The 16,537-nt window shown below is 38.2% G+C and overlaps 4 protein-coding genes across 12 annotated transcripts; 2 read left to right on the plus strand and 2 right to left on the minus strand.

Annotated features, from left to right (window-relative positions):
- The first annotated feature begins 371 nt into the window (after nt 1-371).
- On the plus strand, nt 372-5,626 carry LOC109705708 (DEAD-box ATP-dependent RNA helicase 38-like). Its single transcript, XM_020226457.1, has 8 exons — nt 372-730; nt 1,533-1,826; nt 1,905-2,132; nt 2,859-2,924; nt 3,743-4,144; nt 4,232-4,340; nt 5,080-5,165; nt 5,248-5,626. Exons 1-8 carry the CDS (start codon nt 512-514, stop codon nt 5,308-5,310), a joined length of 1,467 nt encoding a protein of 488 aa, XP_020082046.1. The 5' UTR covers nt 372-511; the 3' UTR covers nt 5,311-5,626.
- Nucleotides 5,627-6,423: 797 nt separating this feature from the next.
- LOC109705711 (protein EMSY-LIKE 3-like) lies at nt 6,424-9,515 on the minus strand. 4 transcript variants are annotated; one of them, XM_020226465.1, is made up of 7 exons: nt 9,150-9,515; nt 8,437-8,639; nt 8,250-8,359; nt 8,002-8,161; nt 7,193-7,411; nt 6,968-7,033; nt 6,424-6,835 (listed from the first exon to the last, which is right to left on the minus strand). In XM_020226465.1, the coding sequence occupies exons 1-7, from the start codon at nt 9,175-9,177 to the stop codon at nt 6,788-6,790; spliced, it is 834 nt and encodes a 277-aa protein (XP_020082054.1). In that variant the 5' UTR covers nt 9,178-9,515; the 3' UTR covers nt 6,424-6,787. The 4 variants fall into 4 exon arrangements, with proteins under 4 accessions (XP_020082054.1, XP_020082055.1, XP_020082053.1 ...); XM_020226466.1 differs by having other exon boundaries at nt 8,437-8,618; nt 9,147-9,515; XM_020226464.1 differs by having other exon boundaries at nt 9,147-9,509.
- A 611-nt stretch (nt 9,516-10,126) lies between these two features.
- On the plus strand, nt 10,127-12,127 carry LOC109705709 (protein NDH-DEPENDENT CYCLIC ELECTRON FLOW 5-like). 5 transcript variants are annotated; one of them, XM_020226459.1, is made up of 4 exons: nt 10,127-10,268; nt 10,391-10,784; nt 11,140-11,619; nt 11,766-12,127. In XM_020226459.1, exons 1-4 carry the CDS (start codon nt 10,156-10,158, stop codon nt 11,955-11,957), a joined length of 1,179 nt encoding a protein of 392 aa, XP_020082048.1. In that variant the 5' UTR covers nt 10,127-10,155; the 3' UTR covers nt 11,958-12,127. The 5 variants fall into 5 exon arrangements, with proteins under 5 accessions (XP_020082048.1, XP_020082047.1, XP_020082049.1 ...); XM_020226458.1 differs by having other exon boundaries at nt 10,141-10,280; XM_020226462.1 differs by having other exon boundaries at nt 10,170-10,268; nt 10,365-10,784.
- Nucleotides 12,128-12,412: 285 nt separating this feature from the next.
- LOC109705712 (PHD finger protein ING2-like) lies at nt 12,413-15,422 on the minus strand. Of its 2 annotated transcripts, XM_020226468.1 has the most exons (7): nt 15,290-15,422; nt 15,116-15,187; nt 14,399-14,589; nt 13,992-14,055; nt 13,334-13,584; nt 13,218-13,256; nt 12,413-12,730 (listed from the first exon to the last, which is right to left on the minus strand). In XM_020226468.1, exons 1-7 carry the CDS (start codon nt 15,333-15,335, stop codon nt 12,629-12,631), a joined length of 765 nt encoding a protein of 254 aa, XP_020082057.1. In that variant the 5' UTR covers nt 15,336-15,422; the 3' UTR covers nt 12,413-12,628. The 2 variants fall into 2 exon arrangements, with proteins under 2 accessions (XP_020082057.1, XP_020082058.1); XM_020226469.1 differs by lacking the exon at nt 13,218-13,256.
- Nucleotides 15,423-16,537: the final 1,115 nt, after the last annotated feature.

Consider the following 16,537-nt stretch of genomic DNA (forward strand, 5'->3'; position numbering starts at 1 on the left):
GTGAAAAATCTCCCTTCGTCACATTTACTAATTAATTTAATATTTAAATATAAATTTTATAAAAAAAAAATCTAAATTTATAGTTAAAATTTAAATAACTATTGGTGGCATAACATTATTTTTTAATTAATTTATTTTTAAATTTTGATTTGTTTTGATTTATTTTTAGTTTGTTTAATTATAATTATTTATTTTTTATGTCGTAAAACTTAAAAGCCAAGTAAATCTTTCGTTTCGGAAAGAAAGTAAAAACAGAATTCTAGTCTAATTTACATGACCAAATTACATTTTCAATTATAGAATAATATCTTGGCGGAGAGAAGGTCGGTTCCAATTTTCTCTTCGCGTCAAATATACGCTCTCCCCGGCTCGCTCTCTGCTGCGTCAAATAAATAAACACATCGTTCCCTCTCTCTCTCTCTCTCTCTCTCTCTCTCATTCACATCTACTCTTCCTCTGCGCTCTCGCGATCTCTCCTCTGTCCTCTTCCTCTTGTCTCCCTCTCCGCGCCATGGCCGATAGCGGTAGCAGCTCCGCCGCGACGACGACGGCGGAGGAGAGGAGGTCGTGGGCCGATGAGGCGGCCGACGAAGAGGCGGCGGCGGCGGCGGCGGCGGCTACGTCGTCGGAGGCGGACGCCTCGGCGTTGAACCAGATCGAGTCGCTCACTATCTCCGATGAGGACCCCAGCAGCCGCCTCGACGATCCCGACGACTCTCAGATCAAAGCCGTAAGATACAACCCCATCCCTTCCTTTTCCTCTTTTTTTTTTTAAAAAAAAAACTTTATCTTCTTTAAGGTTTTTGCTCGATGAGCGTCCGCTCCTTGAAGCTGTGACCCTAGTCCAATTGCTTCTATTATGTGGATCTTTGATGCGTCCATCAAGCTTTCAGCTAGTAGTAGTGTTGCTTTGAGTACTTGACCCTCTATTTCTTCTTATTTTAAGTGAGACGAAGTCTCTTTATCCTAATTGTTTCGAATTGAGCGCTTGACTTGGATTTTAGTGATGTTGTCGGAATTGGCTCACGAAACATGTCCTTGTTGTTATCAATCACTAGATGTGGTCCTTTAATTATAAACGGTGGCAAATTTCTAAATTTAAGATTTTAATGAAAAAATTATAGTAAAGAAAAGAAAAAAAAAAGTAAAGGGGAAAAGGTTCGTATCTTCACGAGAACATGATTACCAGAGCAAGAGGGATGTTCAGTGCTTCAACTTGAAAGCCCGTCCCTGAAATATAAAAATACGTTTTTGAGTTCCTGCAAATTTGTAAGTGCTGGCTCTCGCTTAAGGACTCTAATGGCAATTTTGAATCGCAGCACCCTCATAGTAATATCGCATTATCAGCGAATGGAAGGATCTCCCTATGGACGTGATTATGTTTTTAAAAAAATGGAAGCTAGATTTTAGTATTTAAATCTTCACTGTGTTCATAACGAGTTACTGCTCCATTAGTTTGTACCGAGTCTTTCTCCACGAGTTTGCAACTTTAGTCAGCTGCTTCATCTTTTTTCTTTATTCTGCCGTCATAGGTTACGTCTGGAAATGCGGTATACACGTCTGCTGTCAGATTTGAAGACCTCAATCTCTCTGAGGAACTTTTGAAAGGCCTTTATGTCGAAATGGGTTTCAGTAAGCCCAGTAAGATACAGGCCGTGACCCTTCCTATGATTCTCACACCGCCATACAAAGACTTGGTTGCTCAAGCCCATAATGGCTCGGGAAAGACGACATGCTTTGTGCTTGGAATGCTCAGTAGGGTCGATCCGAAAAAGAAAATCCCTCAGGCCATTTGCCTCTGTCCCACAAGAGAGCTTGCCCAGCAGGTCTGTTGCTTTTGTTTCTTCGGTTTGCATGTTTTAGACTACTTGTGTCATTCTCTAACCGTTAGCTGAATAATGCAGAACCAATCAGTCCTTGAAAGAATGGGAAAGTTTACGGGAATAACTTCTAAGTGCGCTATACCATTAGATTCGCCAGATGCCATTCCCGTTGCAAAACAACCACCGATAACTGATCAAGTAGTGATTGGCACTCCAGGGACAATCAAGAAGTGGATGGCATTAAGGAAATTGTCCACACGGGACATTCGGATACTTGTTTTTGACGAGGCTGATCACATGCTTGCAGAGGTTGTTTTCATATTATTGAAGTCATTCGTACCCTTTTTTCATGCTCTCATTCAAGGGGTTGTGTTTATTACATTCTAATAGATAAAGCGATACTGCAAAGAATTCATTTTCATTTCTCTGTTCTCTGTCTCATGAGCAGGACGTACAGCTTAATTAAGTTCATAAGGAAATAGTTTTTTGGTGTCCTAGAACTTACAACTAAAGAAAATAAAATAGTGTTTAGTAACACCTTTTCTGTGATCCCTTGGGTCATTTTAAGAGGTAGCCAGGTGATATCTTTGTTACACAATGAACTTTTTATGCATAACAGTCAAATTGGCTGGTCGATATGCTTACCATTGTCATTTGAAGAATCATGATGTAGGCAGTTTGTGGTTGTGCAAGTTTCTTTTTCTTATTTTCCTTGTTGCCCTTAAATATCTTCTTACACTACGGTTTTACCCTTGTCTTGATAATTCTTTCCTTCCTAAGCTATGGAATGACTACTTAAATACTCTTTTTAACAAGCATTTTTTTTATCAAGCATTGTTATGCATATTATTTTGGTTGCAAGCTCACTACCCTTAAGAGAAATATATACTTGTGTGTATAATGGGCATGCATATGTATGCATACAAATTTCTTATTAGCAATTTGATTTTGATCTTGTTGGTTTTTGCTCAAGCTTTCAAGTATCATATTCTTATGTTTTCTATTCTGTTTTTGCAAACTATTGCTTTGTTGTAGGATGGTTTTAAGGATGATTCTGAAAGAATAATGAAGGACATTCAGAGAAACTGCGGGGGCTGTCAGGTGTGTGTTAAGTCATTCTAGGCTTTTTTTAATGAATGGATAATAAGAATTAAAAAAAAAAATGAAGGGATAATAGGAGCTTACTTTTAATGTATGTAGTCCGCAGCTTTCTTACGACTACAATTTTTTTAAAAAAATATGAGAACATATAGTACTGCTGTGCTAAAGTTGTATTACATGACACTGAACATTGGCTAGATCTATATGATTGCAGAATTTTATTAGAACTAGTCCAGAGACAAAAGCTCTTGCTAATTCTAGGGTCATCAAATTTTTATGCTATTTGTCATTTTAAAAGTTCTTTTATGTTTTGAATGCAAGACCATTTTAGTTTATCTTGGTTGGAAGAGGTGTGAACATTTATCTGCATAAGAGAGGTCCAGTACAGCACAGATTGAACATTTCCCTAGTCAATGAGAGACTCTTGGTAATTAATATAGACAATTGAGTGGCGTAGTAACTTGCAAGTGGTGAGAAGGCTCCAATATAGCATAGAATCAGTAGATGTACTCATTCTTATTAAAGGTACAAAAGGACTATGATCTATAAACTCATTATCTTTTTGATATTGAGCAGTAGTTCAAGTGTTAATATGCTACAAAGAGGAGCCCTTGTTTTGAGATGTTCTCTCTGTCTTGTTTCCACTGTATTCCTTATTGAGTGGTAAATTACTATGCCCGGCAAATTTTTGTGTGTTAGGACATCTCTTTCAGAATGTCTTTACACTTGGATGCTTAATCACATTAGTTTCATGTCCTTTGTACTCAAGGAAATATAAGCTTTTTTATTATCTTTTTTCTTTTCTTTCAACATTTTAGGTACTTCTGTTTTCCGCGACATTTAATGAGACTGTCAAGGAGTTTGTTTCAAAAGTCGTCAAGGATGGAAATCATATATATGTGAATAAAGAGGAACTCACATTAGAAAAAGTAAAGCAATATAAGGTCCAATGCCCTGATGAACTTGCCAAAGTAGAAGTTATCAAGGACAAGATATTTGAATTTGGGCAAAAGATAGGGCAGACTATCATATTTGTCCGTACGAGGGAAAGTACGCGGACGTTGCACAATTCACTGGTTAAGGAGGGCTATGAGTGCACTTCAATCCAAGGCGCTCTCAAGCAAGAAGACAGGGATAGGATAATAAGGGAATTCAAGGAGGGATATACTAAGGTTCTCATCACTACAGATCTCCTCGCTCGAGGTTTTGATCAAGCACAGGTAAGGAATTTGTAGTTAAGCAGTTAGGGTTTCTTTGTTTCTCTAGTAATGAATTTCTGGTCCTAACACATTTTTGTTTTGAAAAAGGTTAACTTGGTCATCAACTATGATCTTCCTATCAAGTATGGTACTCGGGAGCCTGATTATGAGGTCTATCTTCATAGAATAGGCAGAGCTGGACGCTTTGGGCGCAAGGGTAATGTTGTTTTTCTACCTCTTTTTTTCTGTGAACTACATTGTAGATTAACAATAATGATAATGTGATACTTCAATTACTTGGCATAATTCTATTAGCCTTGACGATGACAATCTTGCTGAATGATCATATATCACCCGCTCATAGAAAGCTTCTACTTTCCTGCTTTCCTGTGACTTCTGCATTATTTCCATGTTTGCTAATGTTCATTCTGCATAGTAATCATTTTGAGTACTTCAGTTATTATCTCATTCTATCAATCGTAGCAATGTATTTTGCTCCATTTTTCTGTTTGTCCTTGTCGATCAATTTGGTGAATTTTTACACCCATCATATTTGGTAAAGCTCAGTGCCCCTAGCAGTGAAACTTTCTTAATCAAAAAAACCCAAACAAGGTTGTAAGGATTTTTCAGAGCATTGACTGGATATAGCTAGATCAATATTCGCCATAATATTTTTGCTAAAAGTGAACTTCTTAATGGTCTTTATATATTGCTGTTTCTCGTTATTATAGTGTGCTACTCTTAAGCATCTCCGTATATTATGTTACACTTATTATGAAAATGAACTTGTAAATTCAAAACCTGGTTTAGTAAATCTGGTCAATATTCATTATTTTTTGCATCCTACACTGTTTGTGCACACCAAGTACAGATCTTGTAATACTATAGTGTAGGTGCATATGCTGTGAAAATATGCATTTTTGTTGAAATGGTGTTTTTCCTTGTGTTGGCAATAGGAGCCGTGTTCAACTTGTTGTGTAGCGACAGGGATCGAAGAATTATGGAGGAGATCGAGCGTTATTTTCAGCATCAAATTCCTGAGGCAAGTTAGAGTACCGTATGCTGTTTTTCTCACGTACTTTCTCAGTGGATTGACTTGGTTTGTTTGGATGATATGCCTTCAGATTCCAAACTGGAGAAGCGAAGAGGACTTCGAAAAAGCACTCAAGGATGCAGGCCTGTTATAGGCTGAGGTTCTTGGGTTTGTTGCGGCGCACAGGCAACTCTCTGCGACTGTCTACACCGGTTGTCATGTTGATGTTAATTTATACAAACTTTTTTTTAGTTTTATTTAAGATCATTTTGGTAGAAGATTTACCCGAACATTGTTGATGAATCATGTCTAGCAAGAGAGTTTTTGGGCTTCTTTTTTCTGTGTATTACTTATTGGTAGTGTTTTTGAAAGTAGTAACTGTTGGAGTTGTTTCGGCTTGCTTTGTGGAGTGAGAACCAAAAAAGGGTAGTAATTTATTTTTTCTGCTGGAGAAAAATATTAGACTAGCACCCAGTTTGTGTAGTTGAGAAGTATGTGACTTTGGCGTTCCATGATACCTAACCTGCTTCACTTAATGAAAAGCATTAGAGCAGATTGTTCTAGTGCATGAGAGCATCGAAGCAGATTGTTCCAGTACATATGGTGATGGAAAGGGTGTGCCTAGATTACCATCAGGTAAGTCTTTATTTTTTTATTATAGATATTCAAAATATTATTATTCAATCCAACTTAGGCTAGTTATTAAAGGTGTTAGTTCAATATTGGAATCGCTGTATTTTTTAAGTGGTAAAAATATTATATTATTGTGGATCAGGTTTTCTCAATTTTATGATTTTCATTTGCTGTCCGTTAATAATAATGTATTGGTTTTTAATAACCTTTCAATCTAAGTGGCTTAATATGTTAGTAATAAATTGGTCATTCTAAATATGAAATATGTAGCATTCCTGAAACATTATAAATTTGGTTCAAATATTACAAATTTTGAACCAAATGGCCCTCTGGTTGATTTACCAACGGCATTCGGAAGTGAGATAGGTTAAAGAGATAACAGACCAATTGCACGTCGGGCAGCATTAAGAGATAGTGTTTTTTTTTTAGAGAGATAGATAGCACGCTATCCATTTCGTTTATTTCATTTAGAAATAAACTTAGTTGGAAATGTGAATCAACTAGAATTCGAACTTGGGTCTCTGGTACCAACCACCAAACCCTTTGCCACTTGTTCTAGAGACGGTCAGTCATCTAGAAATAGTGTTAACACGATCTAGATAGTGTTAACACGACGAAAAGAGGTACACCGCTATTTCCTCATCACCAGCCAATGAGGTAGTGCTGGATCATGTCAATGTTGCAGTATTTTTACACCACCCCCCCTCTCCCAAAAAAAGAAAAAAATAAGAAATCATCCTGATGTTAGAGAGGCTCCCCAGCTTAGTGTCCTGAAGACGGGAGTCAAAAATTCGTTGCCTTGAAGGTTAACAGCTCCCACAGCACAATTCAGTTCTCACTTTTGCAGTTTCTCGTCGAATCAATCAATCAATCTGCCAATATACAGCATCATCGCATCCACGTCCGTTCCTTTCTAGCTCTGGCACAGAGTACAAGAAACTCTGGTAGCGTAAGAGAGACTAGAAAGATAGCTGACTCAGTCACCGCTGCCTGAGAGATCAGCAGCTAAGTCTACCAATCGCTTCCATTAGGGCTTTCTCATGATCCTATTCCAAAGAAGATAATGGATTGTATCATTCATATTTACCTAGTCAAATCTTGATCGACTTCAGCACACTACAATTCGAATTTAACATGCACGCCATGATGAAAAGTTGAAATGGGATCACTGGACTCACTCTGAGGATTGATTTTGCCCTCTTCACATTAGCTCGGTCTGGATTCTCTCGACAGAATTTCTCGATCTGTAAAAAGTAAAGGCGCATGTTCCGTAATGCAAATGCTAGGAAAAAAATAGTCTTGCATCAAGAATCTGCAAAGCTAATAGCATACAAGTTCTGTGATGGGAATAATGACTCCAATAAAAACAGCAAGGAACATTCTTTTGAGAAAGCATCACACACCTCATTGATAAGTTCATCAGTTGCACGGATCTCGATTACATCTGGTCTAGGTTTCAAGCTATCAGTCCCGGAAGGAACAGAACACTTCTTAGATGTCCGTACAACCAGCAAACCTCCAGGTTTTGCCATGCTTCGTGGCTGTCTATCTTGAGTTACCTTTCTTCTGTTCAGTTGAGGGGAGAATGCATGGCCGCCGCAGTGATCATCTATGAGATTTGTCTGTAATAAAAAAACTTACAATAATTAAATTCTTCAGATAAACTTAAGCTATCAGGTAAAAAAGTTAAAGTAGCTTCAAATGTATCAATAATAATAATAATAATAATAATAATAATAAACGAAACTGAATATCATAGGATAATAACACATGGCTGCTCTATCTTGAGGAAGGACACTGCAGCCTGCAGGTACATTTACATCATCAGCAAGATCCATTTAGAAATGAAACGGTCCAAAAAAAGAAAGATATATGCTCGTAGCCACCCTTATTGTAATGCAAACAATGCAAGTCACACGGCGATGCAAGTAGAATTGATAATATACAACTTAAATCAATTCAAAGAGACAATTTAATTAATATATGAAGTACTGAACAATTTCCTGCTTATTGATGATATACTAAATTATCAATTTCAAACCTTAATTGCGACAAGTTACCATGCCGGTTTAACTGTTTTCTTGTACAATCTAACTCTGTTGATACGATCCTTTTCTTCAACAATTAAGACACAATACCTAATGAATTATCCGGTAAGGTACAAAACAGATGAAAGCCAGCAGTGAGAAAAGAGAAAAAGAAAAATCCTCACCCTCTTTAAATCACAATTACTTACTGCCAAGGACGAAGGAACAGCTGCAGGCAAAGGTTGAACACTACATGGGTACAATGCGAGCAACGAGGCAGCTGCATACCCGGATTTCAACCTTTCACAAGTTGTCATCTGAGTGTCAGAGTCCATCTGCCGTGTCCTGCTCAAAATTAACAAATGCCACGGATCAGCCTAATACACACTGTAACTAAGAAATCAACTAATTTAGCTGAGACAAAATTACGAACCGTATAGACTTGACCAATTCATCAGAACTGATTTTCCTGAGAATTTCCTTGTGCTCAGCACTAGAAATTCTGAGTCCCTTCCTTATATCCGATATAAGTTCTGCCTTCTCCTATAAGAGACATGAGAGTTGGACAAATGCGATAGTAAACATACAGAAATAACCAAAAGAAAAGTTGCAGCAAGTACCCATGAAAGAACATCTGATTGAGCATTGAATGCTCTTAAAACAGCACTATACGCTTTAGTCTCCAAGCAGTGAACTTGAAGTTCTATGTCTATTTCATCTTCTCCGCGAGATAATGGAGCTGAGGCCATCTCCGTGGCTCCGGAATTATGCGCACTTCTCGAAGCCCGAAGTGTGCCAGGATCTGGCAAGTCATCATCAGTTTCTGTTAAGCAAATACAAGGAAAAGTTATGTTACTGCTAGCATAACAGCAAGTTTAGCTTCAATAGATTGTTTGAATTTTGAAGAGTTTATTTACTCTTCTTCCAACAACAAGTTCCAATCCATAGTATCAGCCCTACGTATGAAAATTAGAATGCCCCGTGATTCCACACTACACTGTCTACGATTTCGACAGTTTCTAACCAAATAAAGTCCTAAACCCTAATCTCAGATATCTTTATGCACTGTACAAATCAAAAAAAAAAAAAAAAAAAAAAAAAAAAAAAAAAAAAACCACTTCAAACCAGGGGGGGGGGGGGGGGGGGGGGGGGGGGGGGGGGGCTGATGAAGCTTCATCAAACAATCCCTTCCCTCCGCAAGAGAATCGCAAGGCTCCAAACAACAAAGCAATCGACCAAACACAGTAACAATTAATGAACAAAAGCACGATATATAGCGATCGAAAAAAGGATGCGGAAAAGACGACAAATCTATGGAACAACAACATACTACCGCCGCTATCGCTCTTCGAAGATCCCATCTTTATGCTCGAGAAAATCCCAGAGAAGGAGAGAGGAGCCGATTCTAAAACTCTTAACAAGAGAAAAGCAGAGTAGTGGAGAGAGAGAGAGAGAGAGAGAGAGAGAGAGAGAGAGGGAGAGAGCGCGCGCGCGCGCGCATTAAGAGGGAGAAGAGTATATATAGATCAATAATGACGCTGCTTGGAAAACAAGTTCGAATAGAGATCAAATTTGGTTTACAGTTGGGATAAAAATTCAACTAATAATTGATTTATAGGAGTTCGATTGAGCGCGCTTGCGCTTGGTTCCGGGTTCTATCGTTCTCGTTCTATTTTTGTTGAAAAAAAACAATAGAAGACACGTGTTAACTTAATCAATGGATGTTGGTTCGTTCTAATTTTACTGATTTTTCTATGTCAGGTTAGGAACGTAATCGAATTGATCTTATTTCTGATTTTTGTATATTGGAAAATCACCGACACGAGAGATTAGGAATTGGGATTTCCATCTATCAAAATTCCAGACTTTTCCAGATTCACATGATGTCCCAATCTGTAACAAGAGAGATCTACGAAAAAAAATATGTCAGGTTTTTTTTTTTTACTTTCTGGAGAATATAAGCCTTTGTACATTTTGATTGCATGTTTGCTGTAGATTGTTTTTGACATTCTCCTCAGTAAGTAGAGTTGGCTTGCCTGTTGTTTTACTGAATATATATATGAAGCTTTAAAGTGCAGCTATTCTGAATAGCTAGTTACGAATGCTTTTATTCTTTTTCTTTTCCTTTGTATCTTCGTATTTTGAATAACTGCACCACCTGTTATTTTTGAAATTTTCTTTCCAAAATTTGTTTTGCTCTTCATGTGATGTGAGTTTGCACCAATCTTATGTAGTGTGTACAACTACAAATAGCTGAATATGTACCCAACTAGAACCCACAAGAGGACAAATTAATGAAGATAACAACCTCCGGCTTTAATTTGGACCAAACAATTCTAATGAAGCATGCAACAGATCAGGCAACACTGCCTCAATCCACCAAAATATCCTTACACAGTACCCAGGAGGAGGAAAGAAAAGAAAAGAAAAAAAAGAAGAAGCATAGTTACAGGTCTAGACCATGGCAAGCACTTCTACATTTCTTTCTAATTCTATTCATCTTCCTCGCGCAAACACATTAAAGCACCTTGATGTCACCCGTCCTCAGCTTTTCTTCAATCGTCCGCCTCGCAGGCAGAGAAGGCGCTTCTCATTGCAAGCTTTGGCTCCTTCTGCAGCTGTAACTGTACCGATCAATATGGACTACTTGGTGAGAGAATTCAGCGGCCACGGAGTTAGTTTCGAGAGCATCGGAGAGAGCTGCGTCGTCGAGATGGCGTTGGACAACGGAAGCCTGGCCAAGTTGATGCTGCCGAGCGGCCTGATCACGTCGTACAAGCCGTTCATGTGGCATGGCACGACGCTCGAGGTGCTGCATACCACGGTCTCCGAAGGAGAGGATGGTGAAGCCGTTATTCAAGGAGGGGTGTCCATGGATTTCAAGTGTATAAATGACGGCGGCATGCCATGGTCTCCTAGTAATTGGACTCTTCGCAATGTTAGTGGGAGTTCTGATAAGTCAATTCAGGTAATACGACTACTTTCATCAGTTCAAAAGTTTAATCATCAACAAGTGACTCACTATAGAGTATAGACCAAACGGAAAAAAAAAAATCAAATTAAGAGCAAATGTCTCAGGTTACAATTAATTCTGTGATTCAATGGACGCTTTACATCTTTACAGTATAAATAGAAAGCACAATTCTTTTCTAGTTGTTTCTTGTACATTTTAAGTACTAAAAGAAAAAAGGAAAAAACAACATTTGTATACTGTAAGCTGTTACCAAGCTTGCTCGCTCCGAGCCTTTAAACACCAATTTGGGTTCAACATGCTTCCTAGAATCATGTACCTTAGCATAATCAGTCGTCGCATTCAATTGCAGATCGAACTTGGCTCTGCTGCTCCAGAGAATATGGCTGAATTCAAATGCGCTGTGACACTGCGGCACAACCTCCTTGCCTCAGAATTCACTGTTATAAACCGTAGATCATCATCTCTCCAACTTTTGGGTTGTGTTATGAACCATCTCACTGTGAGCACACCCGATGCAACGTATGCGGTCGGACTGCAAGGCTCAAACTACCACGGTAGAAGACCAATTAACACAGAATTCAGTATTATTCCGCCGGATTCCGATAAGAAGATATCCTCTACAAGTGGTGGTGAGTCGTGGGCTCAGAAAGCTGCTCGAGGATTGTTTTCTAGTTGGGAAACGAGGGATGGAATGAAAGATGAAGCAGTAGAAGAAGATTCCATGATAGAAGAATCAGAGGGGGAGGAAGCTGACGATTACGCCCACATGACCGAGGAAATGTGTCGGACATATACGAGCGCACCGAGGGAATTCACAGTCATTGACAGGGTAATGACCTCTCTAAAGCTGTCGGCGGAGAGTTAAGGAGCATCATTGTGGTGCAGGGGAGGAAGATATGTGGAAGTATACACCTAGCAAGTAGTCTTATGAAAGCCTAAGCCTAATGATGTCCTTTTTTTTTGCTTGTGATGCAGGGAAGAAGAAACTCGGTTGCAGTAGGAAGAAGCGGGTTCGACGATATTTATGTTCTTAGTCCAGGATCAAAGCATGATTGGTATGGAAAATATGCATATATCTGCATAGGCCCTACAATGCAAACCCCTGTGTCCCTGGCTCCTGGAGGTACATGGAAAGGAGCTCAATACTTGCACAATCCAAATCTTTAAATCATACTGCAGAGACCGACTAATCATATGGTACACTTTGCCATTACGGTTTCCAAAGGAAGGGAAGGAAAAGATCAAAAAAAAACATAATAAACACACTCCGTTGCAAACATCATGGGTATTTTCTTTCGTTAATAAAATGGAGCTCCTAGATGGTCTTTACATTTTTCCTTAGGTATCTAAAAGCAACTAGTCGCTATATTGTTTACTCTTTAAGACAGTATTTGGAGGAAGTGAAGTGAACAGTTGTCAGTTGTGAGACGTCTCAAATGAGCAGCCACACACAAAAGCCTGCTTGACAAAAAGGCATTTGACCAAAGATAGTTTCTGTTCAATTACACGTCAAGAGCTTCTCTTTGTAAAACGAGACAATCTTCGCTGCATCTTGCAAAACTGATGCTAGATCCCAATAGCTATTTACAGCCTTCAGAGAAGAAAAGAAACAAAACAAAACAAAAAAAAAGAAAAAGCTAAAGATGCAAATAGCCACCAAAGATCGTAATCGTTACACTACCAAGTGTTATTACGGCACCCGAATATGAGAATTTTTTACAAAGAGAGAATCCCTCTTCACTAAACTAGTTACATGAACCAGCTTTAAGAACCAGAATTACGCAGTAAGCAACCCATTGTGACTAAAATAGGGTTAGCTATGGGAAGAGCCCGACGGCTCATTGCTGGCTCCTGCAGGTTGGGCAAAACCATTTCCCTTTAAATCTTGTCTCTGGTGTGAGGCCAACACATGAATAATGGAACCATTCACCTCCTTCACACTGTCGAGCAGAAAGGAATCAGCAAGAAAATATAATAGCTCTACTTTTAAAAATATTAACATATATATAAAGGGAATGAAGTAAACAGGACAAAAAAAAAAGAGAAGGAAGTCAATATCAAAATTGATCCACTCCTACGGTTATGCGCATTCAAGCATCCAGGCATTACTAAGTTTGCTCTTGCAAAATTAGTAAATAACCAAAATTAGCATATAACCCCTACTGGAAATGAACCAGTACAAAGGTAGGTGAAATAAGGGGAAACAAGAGAGCAAAATCAGATTTATAATCAACACGTATTAGAATATTCTTTTCTGGAAAGAGATTCTGTTAAATTCACTTGTTTTCGGTGCACTATGAAACATGCAAAACATCCAGCAAAGACAAAATTCCGAACCCAAGAAGCATGCCACAAGTCCCAAATATCAATTATTGAAACAAAAGATCACGAGGAACTGCCAATTTTGAGCAACAATAAGAAACTTACATTCTCATTGTCACAGGCAATCATGTCGCCATAAGACACCTGAAACCAACAGGAATCCATTGAGGATTTCATTTCCAGTTGAGGATGCTAAAACAGTTTTAAGTGAAGATTGAGACCTGGTGACAGATGCAATATGTCGGTTCATTCGGATCAATGGATTGGTCCACATCAACAGATGCAGGAGTACTCTTCTTGTTGCTGCCTGGGGGAGGCATTAGGTCAAGATCCATACCCCGCTCCACCCCCCATTCCCTTTCTTTTAACCGCTTTGACTGAGGTGTAATATAGCCTCCCTTTCTCTTTTCATCCCTGGTTACCACAGGAAGTGGAGGGAGGATTGCTGGTTCATCTGGGGGGATTTTCCCTTCTGTTATAATAACGACAAAACGTGAAGTAGTTGTTACAAGCTTATAACCTTTAAACCAATATTACTTGTGTCTCCAAAGGAGAAAGAGAAGGGATGACTAGAGGGATAGATCGTAAAAATACCCAAGTTGTTCAATTAGGTCTCTAGAAATAATTTTTGACGTCAGAAGCATCAAAACCATTAAAAACAGTAAAATAAATGATAAGAAAAAGAAACAGTTAAAAAAGAAAGTCAGAGTTCTTTCAAATCAACACAAGTACCAAGTCCAAAATGAAATTTTTTTCTGAAAGGAAAAAAGACCACCGACGACCGTGCTGGAGTTTAATCAACTACCCTTTACAAGTATTAGGCATGAGATAAAGCAATAAAATAATCTTAATTAGATTGGCCATAGATGCTTCCCATACCTTGCTTTAAATCTTCAGCAAATTGGGCTAAATCTTCATCAAGCCGTTTAATATGGCTCTCTATCTGCATGAATTCCCAAGCACCAGCTCCGTTAGAAAGTGTAAAGGTTGAAGAATACCTCAGTAGTATGAGAAGCCACTAAAGAAGACCATTACATTCCAAGATAAGGAGTTTTGGACTTGTCATATGAGAAAGGTTTATATTTTGAAACCTCACATCAATCAATTGACTAACAAAACAAATCGAAAATTGTTGAACGAAAATGCAACTAATTTGACTAAATAACATGTCTCATCAAGAGCACAGAAGAAGAAGAAGAAGAAGAAGAAATTGTAAACCGTTCATTTCCTTACTTATAGGTTCAGATATTTCTTTAAGTCATTCCAGTATTATAAAAGAAGCTTACCAGATTATAAGCTTGCTGTGCTAGTAACACTTTCTCGGTGCAAAGGCTTAGTGCATTTTCTTGGCTAGTTTCAATCTCCTTTTTTATTTTCTCGAATGCAGTTTCGTCATTTTCATGGTTTAATTTTTCTGAGCCGTAAGACAACATTCCCAAGCAGTGCTTCGTCTGCTCCTTTGTCTGACTAATTGTGCCTGTATCAAAAAGTAAACATATACAAGATATAAATAAGAATGTAGTAAGTACTTGAACTTTGAATTCTACAAGCAAAAGTTGTAGCCTCTTACTATCGTTAAAAGCATTTCAGCTATACTGAAAATAAATACAAGTTTTAAAGAGTTATGTGAGACAACTCAATCTCAAAGTGATTTTCATGTTCGATTGCACTCTAATAACCTTCAAATCTTAGAAAAGCAGTAAAGCATCTTTATTTTTTTTTGTTCTCACGCAAATGATAAGAATTAAGGTAAATTCTAATGCTATGACCAGTAACTCTATGGCATTGCAGAATCTCACAAACCAAGACTCATCAATTTTAGCGCATGAAGAATTAAGTGTCGTCAATTTTAAGCTCGACATATAATCCAGAAGAAAAAAAAAAAAAACAGAAATAAAACAGAATAAGAAGTTACAGCACAGCTGCATATGTAATCGAAAAAATTCAGAAATAATATTACACAAATTGCCGATTAATTTGAACAGTAATGTTAAGAATTATACCTTGAGCTCGTTCGTCGAGTTCTCTCATGGTGGAGAGAAGCCTCTGAAGCTCCCCCGCCAACGTGCTCGAATCTTCGATTCACAACCCAAAAATATAAGAAAGAAAATTAAAAAAAAAAAAAAAAAAAACTGGAGAGAATTAGGGATCAAACAGGAGAGGGAGATGATTCTTACACTCCAAATAATCATCTACGAATACACCAGTTCTAGCGATCGCCATGTCCGCGTCGTCGAGCTTCTTCTAGGGTTTCTGATGGGCTATCGCGGTTTCGAACGAGAGAGAGAGACAGAGCGCTTCGACTGCCAAAGGTAATTACGGTAAATATCCACGATACGCGCGACAGCTGCGAATTTTGCGATCTGTGCTCACCAATGGCCCTCCTATTATATGGGCTCGAAAGTTTCAGTTCGGCCATGATATGAAAACAACATAACAAATAAAAATAAAAAATAAAAGTATACGGGTATTTTATGCTTTAATTAAGATTCACTGCTAGCAAAATTAACCAGCAAAGAAGGATGCGTCAATAGACAAATTAATAAAGTTATGTATTTATGCTTTAAGATTCACTGCTAGCAAAATCTAACGACAAAGAAGGATGCATCTAATAGACAAATAATCGACAGCAAATTGACTAAAATTCTTTTGTGTTTTAGTAAAACTAACTAATTACAGGACCCTCGGCCTCAAATACTATATTGATATTATTGGCTATTAATTATTAGGCTAAAATAGATCTAACTTTCTGCCCCGTGACAATATGTCCAAGATATTAATAAGTTGAGTTGGGTGAGTCTAATAAGTTTAGTGAAGGTGCGGCCTATAAGAGACATAGTAGTAAGAGGCTTAATAATAGACCTAACGTTCAGATGAGTTGAGTCGGGTTGAAGCCCGCAAAAACTGTAACTGAGCCCTTAAGTGCGATGGATGCGCCCTTTCCTATTAACACATACTTTTGGAATAGTTGGTTAGTGCTTATGATCTACAGATATATGAGTGATCATGCATGGCAACTCGAAGGCCCAAAGACCAGTGTAAACAAGTGCAATGTTAGGGCCTAGTAGGCTTATATGGCCGAACAGAGAGAAAGAAAAGCCCTTCAGATGAAACGGTCCAGCCCATTTGTCCGCTAAGGACCGAACTCAAATTCAAAGACGTCATCACCGAAGACCATATACTAAAAGTCTAAAACTAGAGTCCCCGCCACGCCACCTATGAATTTCATTACTTTTACTTGCATTTGATAATTAATTCAGCACAAATTAAGGATTGCTAGGTGGTCCACTAATCAAATCAAGCCGATACTATTATCTCTGTGCCTCATGATAATTACAAATTAATAGTACTACAATATATCTGAATATATGTGATTTATTATTATTAGTTTTCTTCTTAAGGCGGAGAAGGTAAATCTCATTATC

This window comes from Ananas comosus, unplaced genomic scaffold (genome assembly GCF_001540865.1).
Source record: "Ananas comosus cultivar F153 unplaced genomic scaffold, ASM154086v1, whole genome shotgun sequence".
Taxonomy (NCBI): domain Eukaryota; kingdom Viridiplantae; phylum Streptophyta; class Magnoliopsida; order Poales; family Bromeliaceae; genus Ananas; species Ananas comosus.

Excerpts from the sequence above, each read along its gene's own strand:
- LOC109705712 (XM_020226468.1), bottom strand. The coding sequence starts at position 15,335 with ATGGCGATCGCTAGAACTGGTGTATTCGTAGATGATTATTTGGAGT. Across the intron at positions 14,056-14,398 it reads CACAGCAAGCTTATAATCTG|ATAGAGAGCCATATTAAACG; the intron begins GTAAGCTTCTTT and ends GAATTCATGCAG. Across the intron at positions 13,585-13,991 it reads TGCTGAAGATTTAAAGCAAG|AAGGGAAAATCCCCCCAGAT; the intron begins GTATGGGAAGCA and ends TTATTATAACAG.
- LOC109705708 (XM_020226457.1), top strand. The coding sequence starts at position 512 with ATGGCCGATAGCGGTAGCAGCTCCGCCGCGACGACGACGGCGGAGGAG. Across the intron at positions 4,145-4,231 it reads GAGGTTTTGATCAAGCACAG|GTTAACTTGGTCATCAACTA; the intron begins GTAAGGAATTTG and ends GTTTTGAAAAAG. Across the intron at positions 5,166-5,247 it reads TTCAGCATCAAATTCCTGAG|ATTCCAAACTGGAGAAGCGA; the intron begins GCAAGTTAGAGT and ends ATATGCCTTCAG.
- LOC109705711 (XM_020226464.1), bottom strand. The coding sequence starts at position 9,177 with ATGGGATCTTCGAAGAGCGATAGCGGCGGTA. Across the intron at positions 8,640-9,146 it reads GAAGAGCGATAGCGGCGGTA|AAACTGATGATGACTTGCCA; the intron begins GTATGTTGTTGT and ends TTTGCTTAACAG. Across the intron at positions 6,836-6,967 it reads GGGCAAAATCAATCCTCAGA|GATCATGAGAAAGCCCTAAT; the intron begins GTGAGTCCAGTG and ends TCTTTGGAATAG.
- LOC109705709 (XM_020226458.1), top strand. The coding sequence starts at position 10,156 with ATGAAGCATGCAACAGATCAGGCAACACTGCCTCAATCCACCAAAATA. Across the intron at positions 10,785-11,139 it reads GTTCTGATAAGTCAATTCAG|ATCGAACTTGGCTCTGCTGC; the intron begins GTAATACGACTA and ends ATTCAATTGCAG. Across the intron at positions 11,620-11,765 it reads AATTCACAGTCATTGACAGG|GGAAGAAGAAACTCGGTTGC; the intron begins GTAATGACCTCT and ends CTTGTGATGCAG.